The sequence below is a fragment of the Syngnathus scovelli genome, chromosome 1 (assembly GCF_024217435.2).
Source record: "Syngnathus scovelli strain Florida chromosome 1, RoL_Ssco_1.2, whole genome shotgun sequence".
NCBI lineage: Eukaryota > Metazoa > Chordata > Actinopteri > Syngnathiformes > Syngnathidae > Syngnathus > Syngnathus scovelli.
This window is the reverse complement of record NC_090847.1, coordinates 19,191,567-19,199,670: the sequence shown is the minus strand read 5'-3', so window position 1 is coordinate 19,199,670 and position 8,104 is coordinate 19,191,567. Positions and strand designations below refer to the sequence as shown.

The 8,104-nt window shown below is 42.8% G+C and overlaps 2 protein-coding genes across 5 annotated transcripts; one reads left to right on the top strand and one right to left on the bottom strand.

The window, feature by feature from the left end:
- Positions 1-923: 923 nt before the first annotated feature.
- Positions 924-5,039, bottom strand: thg1l (tRNA-histidine guanylyltransferase 1-like). Of its 3 annotated transcripts, none has more exons than XM_049758497.2 (7): positions 4,805-5,039; positions 4,245-4,448; positions 3,979-4,155; positions 3,724-3,893; positions 3,555-3,643; positions 2,873-2,980; positions 924-1,117 (listed from the first exon to the last, which is right to left on the bottom strand). In XM_049758497.2, exons 2-7 carry the CDS (start codon positions 4,436-4,438, stop codon positions 956-958), a joined length of 900 nt encoding a protein of 299 aa, XP_049614454.1. In that variant the 5' UTR covers positions 4,439-4,448; positions 4,805-5,039; the 3' UTR covers positions 924-955. The 3 variants fall into 3 exon arrangements, with proteins under 3 accessions (XP_049614454.1, XP_068506737.1, XP_049614462.1); XM_068650636.1 differs by having other exon boundaries at positions 4,245-4,442; XM_049758505.2 differs by having other exon boundaries at positions 4,245-4,415.
- Positions 5,040-5,295: 256 nt separating this feature from the next.
- On the top strand, positions 5,296-7,175 carry lsm11 (LSM11, U7 small nuclear RNA associated). 2 transcript variants are annotated; one of them, XM_049758488.2, is made up of 5 exons: positions 5,296-5,879; positions 6,221-6,360; positions 6,421-6,504; positions 6,564-6,632; positions 6,704-7,175. In XM_049758488.2, exons 1-5 carry the CDS (start codon positions 5,435-5,437, stop codon positions 6,713-6,715), a joined length of 750 nt encoding a protein of 249 aa, XP_049614445.1. In that variant the 5' UTR covers positions 5,296-5,434; the 3' UTR covers positions 6,716-7,175. The 2 variants fall into 2 exon arrangements, with proteins under 2 accessions (XP_049614445.1, XP_049614436.1); XM_049758479.2 differs by having other exon boundaries at positions 6,564-7,175.
- The last annotated feature ends 929 nt before the right edge of the window (positions 7,176-8,104 follow it).

The following is an 8,104-nucleotide window of genomic DNA, read 5'->3' as shown; positions in this document are numbered from 1 at the left end:
AATAAGTGAAACACTTGCCAAAAACTGTCGAGTTTGGCTGTGTGCCAAGTGAAACATCCTGAACGCAACTACATTTACCCCCCCCCCCCCCCCCCCCTTAGGATAGTAAGCATAGAAGTGCATTAAGCAATGCAACATTAATTCACTGTTCTTACAGATCTGAAACAGTTGTGGGGTATTTGCAGTAGCTTGAGAGAGCTTGCCCCACCCCAAAATTAAGCACTTAGTGAGCCTACGACAGAAATGAAATCCAGCCGGCTTGATCAGCAGCAGCCATTCATATTGAGGCGGTCATTCAGAAGTGCAATGATAAATATGCCACGCACATGTCAGGGGGATCGAGTGTACTCGGGGTGTGTGGAAGTATTCTTAGCACTGATGGCCCACAAATCCATTCACTTCTCTAAATGGCATTCTGGCAGTGATACAAGACTGAGCGCTTGTGCCAAGCATTTTAGTGTCTACTTGAAACACACTGTGGGAGGTATGTGACACAATTTAGACTGTCATATGCAAATATCGGCGGCCCAAATACATGCTTTAAGATCTTTTAGTTTTGATATGATTAAATGTGAGTGCATGAGACCATGGGTTGAGGTAACCACTTAGCTTTGGCCATCTATGATGGTTTGACTTTTTGTATATACGCACACACGTGCAGTTAGTGGACTTTTTAGGGTCAAGTGAAGACCAGTATCGGTAAAAAAACAAAGTGTGTAACATACGTGAAAGGGGTACAGGGGAACTGTGGGTGGATTTGGTTGTCAGACTCCCAGCATGCTAACACAAACTATTTCTTGGCTCACTTTGATGAGATCATAATAAATCATTGTGATATGAAACATGTTTGTCTGCCTCTAGGGTAAGGGCCACCACTGTACATGATGTTGCTTGCGTTAGGTAAACAAATTGAATGCCCACTCTCACAGTCACCATGTGTTTATTTTTCCCAACACTAGCAGCCATCATCTTCCAGAATGTTTGCGTGTTGCTGCCAAAACCCTTCTCCTATAATGTCACAGTGGTAGGCCTGCACACTCCTTCTGCTCCGAGTCACATGCACGTCCTTCCTCTCGTCATTCACTCCTTTTGTTTGTTTGAGGAGACTTTCATCATGCTGGGAAATAAGAAACGATAAAGACAAGTTAAAAAGCTTTGTCCTCTACGTACTATCAACATTGTTTTTTGACTGAAACGCTATCATTGAAAAACACCCAGACACCTGACTGGTGTGACACCCATGCAACGTTTCAATGCATAAACGCAGTTTAGTTGGATGCACACTTTTGCTGTGTTTAACAAGGATTAGGTTCAGATACGTGGCACATGGAAGTTGATTGTTAGGTGGATGTGTGCGAGTGTGAGTGTTTTGCTGCATTTCATTCTGCATCAGCAGGTTTTGAAGATGACTCGGCCACGTTGTCAGATCATTAGCATGACACTAATCCCTACATGTGTGTGCAAGTGCAAGTGTATTTATATGCTCTAAGTGGTGAATGTGTGTGTGTGTGTGTGTTTTGGTCATGGATCATGGGTAAAAATGCTATTAACTCAACACATTTTTTGCAGATAAACTGCATAAACAGGTGCCTACTCGTGCTCTCTATATGTCCTGGTCATTATTTTGACATTTTAGTGCATGTTTGTTGAAAATGTTTTAATTTAGGGCAAAAACATTCTGTGTGATGCCATCTTGAGACTAAACACTGCACTGCATGGGAATTTGGCTTTCTATCCTCTGATTTCACTAGCAGGGTATCTTGACGGCACTTCCAAAATCTTGACACGGTCACTCTGCTACTGTGGGGCATAAATGTAGGTCAGTTAGGCTTAACTCAGAACATTTGTTTCTCTTCCTGTGATTCATTTTTGACACTTATTACCGAGGTGCATCAACAAAGCAACACAGAAGTGTCCTCAGCACAGGTGCCAACACTTATTATGAGCTTTAATTTTATATTATGCCAGAATTGGTTAAGATTGGTGGCGCACTGGTTAGCACGTCCACCTCACAGTTAGGAGGGTGTGGGTTCGATTCCGGCCCCCTCTGTGTGCAGTTTGCATGTTCTCCCAGAGTCCGTGTAGGTTTTCTCCGGACACTCCGGTTTCCTCCCACATCCCCAAAAACATGCTTGGCAGGCCGATTGAGCACTCCAAACTGCCCCTGTGAGTGCAGATGGTTGTTTGTCTCTGTGTGCCCTGCGATTGGCTGGCAACCAGTTCAGGGTGCCCCCCGCCTACTGCCCGCTGACAGCTGGGATAGGCTCCAGCACGCCCGCGACCCCCGTGGGGACAAAGCGGTGCAGAAAATGGATGGATGGATGGATGGTTAAGACTGAGGAATTTTTCTTTTATTCTAGCAATGAGCGTACACGTTTGCCTCTTGGGTAAAACTGTGACTTGTTTACGATTTACATGTAATATCATAAAATCCATGTTGCAGCTGCGTAAACTATCTTAGAGCCAAGAAGTAGCATTGCCAAGCAGAAAACACTTATGGGACATTGATGCAAGTTTTTTTTTTTTTTTTTTTTTTTTGGTCCAGTGTGGCGTTTTTAAGTATGACTGGTCCACCGTCGCATGTCGTTGATTGGTGAGTGTGAGGGATAATAGGCCTAAACTAAATCGTAGCTTTGATGTCCCAAAATGATAAATCATTCAGCCCTATTGTACACTATAGAACAGTGGTTCTTAACCTGGGTTCGATCAAACCCTAGGGGTTCGGCAGAGCCTCCATTGCGGAGGTCCGAACACACCTGATTTGTCATGGAAATCTGTGATGACGCATATCTGAACTGCATCTTAACATGTAAACAGCCAAATTGTCAATATCGCAAGCAGAAATAAATAAATGAGTCTCAAATCATCTGACCTTTTCCCAGATGAGAGTGGTGCCTTTCCTATGGAGAGCCGGTTCTTTGTTGTAGTTGATGTCAAACTCGGAGAACAGGATTTCATTTTTGGCAGCAGCTAACGTTCCCTGCATGAGTACACAAATGTGATATCGTGTGTGTAAAATAAATTAAATTAGGTGTACGGGAAGATCATTTTTAATGCATAACTACAAACTTCAAATTTTAAAAGTAGAGCTGTACAAATGTGAAAAGGATGAAGAAAAAACTATTTCATGCATAACCATCACAAATGTATTTTTTTTACCACGTTTAAGATGTTTAAGCATGTTGTCTCACCTGTTGTCAACTCTTACATGCACTGTTATTTATCTATCGTAACTCACTGCATTGTAACTCACAGATCGGTAAAGGAATGGCGAATTCTGAAAAAACTGTAAATCTCGTAGCATGAAAAAAACAACTCGAGATGTAAATACATATGATAGCAGGACCAGGCTAACAACTTCGAACCACTACAGAGAAGAAGCATTGAGTATGTTTTTGTTATATAGCTTCCCAAAAACAATAAAACTATTCATACCACCAATATTTGTCCTTCGTGCGTTGAGAAAAATGATATGCAGTAAGGGTGCGGATGCAGCAAAAATGCAGTGGGTCGGACACCTTGCTTTACAGCAGGGAATGTCAAATTAAAGTCACCTTTAAGCGATCTTCTGCTTGAACTGTGGTTAGTTCACCTTTCTGTACAAGTGTCCAAAAGACTGTGTTGTACAAATTATTTATGTGACCTGGAAAAAATGACAAAAAGAGTCGGACACTTCCATCATCACCATCAACAGTGCAATGACAGCTGTAATAACATGCTTACAGTCTGCTTGCCTCCAGCTCAGATAGTCTTTCAGGTTGCGGTTACTAGGATACAGTACCACCCGCCCATCAAATCCTGGTGGATAGAGGAGAGGTTGCTCTCCAAAAAACTCTTTCCAGTAAAAGACATAAGAGGATGAGAACTGCGAGGTCACGTGGGTCATCAGCTTGCTGCAAGGAGAAATAAAGTCAGACAAACATCAGCAATAACAACAACAAACAACAACATAAAAGTATGGTTCTCACTTATGTTTACCTAGCTCTCCTCTTGAACCAGTTGGTGGTCCTCTTGAAAACAAAACTAAACTCATCACTTTGTCCATAGGCAATAATAATATCTTCAAGCTCCTCCATGACCGAGCGGGCACTGCGGGCCATGAGGCCCAGGGCCCTGTTGTCATTGGGTTTGGTGAACTTGTGCTGCTCTGAAAACCTAAAACGCAAAGATGACAGTTAACGCTGAACAATAGCACCATAAAATGATAAACATCACAGATGTGCATTCAAAAAAAGCAGACTAACTTGTGGAAGTTGCGGCCATCCAGTCTCACAACAATGTAGCAGTTTCTCAGACAGGTGTCATCTACTTCAAAGTTACGCACATATTCAAACTTGCTCTTGGCCATGGTACAAGTGGAAATAAATAAACAGGCCAGGGGTCTGACAACACAAGACTTGATACCGTTGCAAAGTCTGCAGACATTTATAATTTGCATCAGTCTGTTGCTGCAATAAAGACAAATACGGATTAATCAACAATTGGCTCAACATTTGTTCAACCACTCTACAAGTGGTAACCGGGGAAAAAATGCTAACAACACTAACAACCAGTGTTAGTTGTAAACTGTACGCAGTGCTTATTTCGCCACCTAGTGTTATTATTGCTCTGTACGGCACTCAATGATTATGCCAATAACCACTAACTAATCTTAAAATATCTATAACATAAACAGTCCTTTGTGTATGAGCGTTTAATCTATCAAGCCGACAATACAATAAAAGAAAAAAATGACAATCATGTTTTAATTAATACAGTCATTAATCAGCATTACATCAGTCTTCTTAAAGGGAATCAGGCTTACCGCACTTGAAACGATGGAAAATAATCAGACCAATTATAAGCAACACAGTTACGTCAAAACAGCCTTCTGGTTGTTATATTATCTTGTCAGTCTAAATTGTCTTCTTTAAAAAAAAATTAAAAAATGTAAGAAACTACGAAGAACATGATGTGACGCTGGATCTACTTGGTTCAGCGCTATGCTCGTCCGACTAATAACACGGACATGATTGCACATGGTTCCGGATTCCCAAAATCTCATACAAGACAATACTTCCACTGCGTGTTGTACAAATTTAGAATAAAATGCGTTATAGTCGTTCTGACATTTTACTTAAGTAACAAGACCCATTTGCTATTCAACTAAACGTATAACGTTTTCTCGAGGGAAGCAAAGATCGTCTATTTAGCTCATCAGCATAAAAAGTTTGCATTTTAAGTGTCGATACGGATGGCATTTATTGCACTACATTGTGCTAGCTATTATCATAATCATGCTATTATGAATTTCAAAACACACATAACACGTTTAAACTATCCCGACAATCATTGAAGGACCGTTGTGGAGTGAGCTCTCCAATTTGAGAGTTCATCCATTTCCCATAGTGCTTTGAGAGGTGTAAACCGGTGCTTGCGGTTGTTTCAAACAAACATGGAGGAGAAAGAGAGAGACAGGCGAAGTAGGATATCACATCGTCAAGAAAAAGACTCCGCTTCCAATTCTGGTGCCTCATCGGGTCCACGGGATGATGACACGTTAAAAACAGACGTTTGTTCTGAAAGGTTTGACCCCCTTTTGGCCTTATACTCGCCCACGGTGCCGCTACCGTTTCCAAACATCAAATGTTTCAACAACGTCGCCGAGTACGAAAGTTTCCTGAAGGGGGGCCGTGGTAGAGCCAAGCCCGAGAATGTGGAGAAAAGGCGGCTGAAGGCACTGAGAGGAGTCGCAGACCCGGAGCGCATCGAGAGGCTCAAGAAGCTCATGGTGAACAAGAAGTCATTGGAGGAGGAGGAGGGAGGAGGCAGCAGGAGCAGCCGCGCGCAGCAGTCACGGAGACGCAAGCCTCAGAAAAATGTGCTCACGAGGATGACGTGTAGGTTCAATGCGCATCTAGTAAAACTACTTCACCATCGTGACAACACACAAGCACTGTACCGTAATGCACAACTTTTCCCCTGACTGGGACCTACCTGCACGCAGTTAATTCACTTTGAGACATCATGAAACCAAGACATCTCACAACTATCAACAAGTACCGCGATTATCATCTGTATGCGTTTCAATAGATATAGTATGTACATACAGCCAACCACTGGATGTCTGGACATCCATGACATTTATTTTGACTTATCTCAGAACATGCCCACCTGCTGGCCAGTGTCTAAATCCAAAGTATCACTGCTGGAGCCGACGCGATATCTCTTTTGTTTACAGTATGCAAAGGCAGTCCTTTGGGAGAACTGCATAGATGTGTGGAGCAGAGAATAAGAGTCAAAGTTCACATCAGGACCTTCAAAGGACTGAGGGGTGTGTGCTCTGGCTTTGTTGTGGCCTTTGACAAGTTCTGGAATTTGGTGAGTGATTGGGATGCGCTTGTGATTGGAGACGGTCGATCATTGTCATCTCGTCGTCAGGCCATGGTGGACGTTGATGAAACGTACAGAGAGCCTCTTCTCGGGAAGGCGTTGTACCATGAGAAGGCCCTCACTATTTCACGGGTATACCATTTACTCCTTTGTGATTGAGTGTATGCTCTATTAACACCTTTGTTGCACAGCTCTTTGAGAAGCTGAAGCTGCAGGAGAGCTCAGGAGGTGAAGGAGCAACAACAAAACACCGCGTCCAGGTAGAAAGCGGCCTGTGTCCGCCTTCAAAGCCAAAAGTGACTTCAGAACACTCATCCGCTCACCCTGCCAGGCACAGAAGTGACGACAAGTCATCAGGGGTACCAAAGGGCACCAAGGCAGGTCAGGAGAAAGAGTGCAGAGCGTATGGCAAGGTCCACACTCGCCACATCAATCAGCTATTTATCAGGGGAGAGAATGTTCTCCTGGTCAACCCTCAACCGCTCTGACAGTCCCAGACTGTGTGGATGTTTTATGTGCTACTTCATCTTGCACTTTACCATCTACATTGAGAGAGGACCGAAGGGGCTCACTGTTCAAATCTGTTGAGAGAAATGCAAAAGCGGCCACTAGCTGTTCCAGAGAAGCTCATCTGCTTCCTGCCCATGAGCAAGGCACTGATGGACTGACCCTACCCCCTCCCAACACAAGAGGCTCTTCACATTGACACTTGTATGCCGGCAAGTGAATGATCAGATTCTTTGTCTGGTGCTGTATATGTTGGTTTAATTTGACCATTTCCCATTAAAATTTGTTAAAACTTACATATTCCTGTTTTACTATTCATTTATTGGGGGGCATGGACAATGTAAATCATTTCGATTTGTTGTAAATAAAATGAAATAGTAAATATAACATTTACATGACGAAATAATGGTTTAATTCTACAGATGTTTATTACATTTACAAACTACCTGACCTTTATTTGTCAATATTCAAAATAAAATAAATGCCAGATTTTTTTGGGCCTAAATTCCTCAGAGCAACTTTGTGTAATTTTTCCAGAAATTTGTTTGATGGTGAAACATGTACGTCCATGCTGGGCCGTCCAGCAGGTGTCAGCACACACCCGGAGCTTCCGGCGGGGCCGTCGTCTCCTGCCTGTCTCTTGATGTTGCTTTTCCAGTTAGTTTGAACAGGAATGACAGCGCGGTCTCAGCGGACTTCATAAATGCATTATGAATAATTGAGTTTGCGATGCTCGAGATTGCAGATGGCACTCAAAAGCTGTCATTTGTCTTGACGTCTTGGATTGCTTTTACTCTTTAATGGGCACATTACCCCATAAAAGCACAATTTACTGCAGCTCGTGGAAGTTTTTTCTTTTTAAATGGCAGAGGTTGCTCATTGTCTGTTTTGGTGTATTTTTCTAATTTTATATGGAGTGCAATTTAAGTAGGTCAGTAGAAGGGGGCAACGTGGCTCAGTGGTAGGCTCCCAACTCAAGAGGCTCGGGGTTTGATCCTCAGCAATTGTGTGTGACCTTATCGAAATATCGGTACAAGCTACTGCCAGCAGGTGAATGATGAATTCAGTGTTAAGCTCTTAGAGCGCCTTAACAAGTGGAATAGCACCATACAGCCTAGGGACCATTTACATCAACTGGAAGTAATTTGCATAAGATTCCCTTGTGCTGCTAGAAGTCCATTCGAATGACGCTAATGACTCAACTCACCAAATAACACACACCATT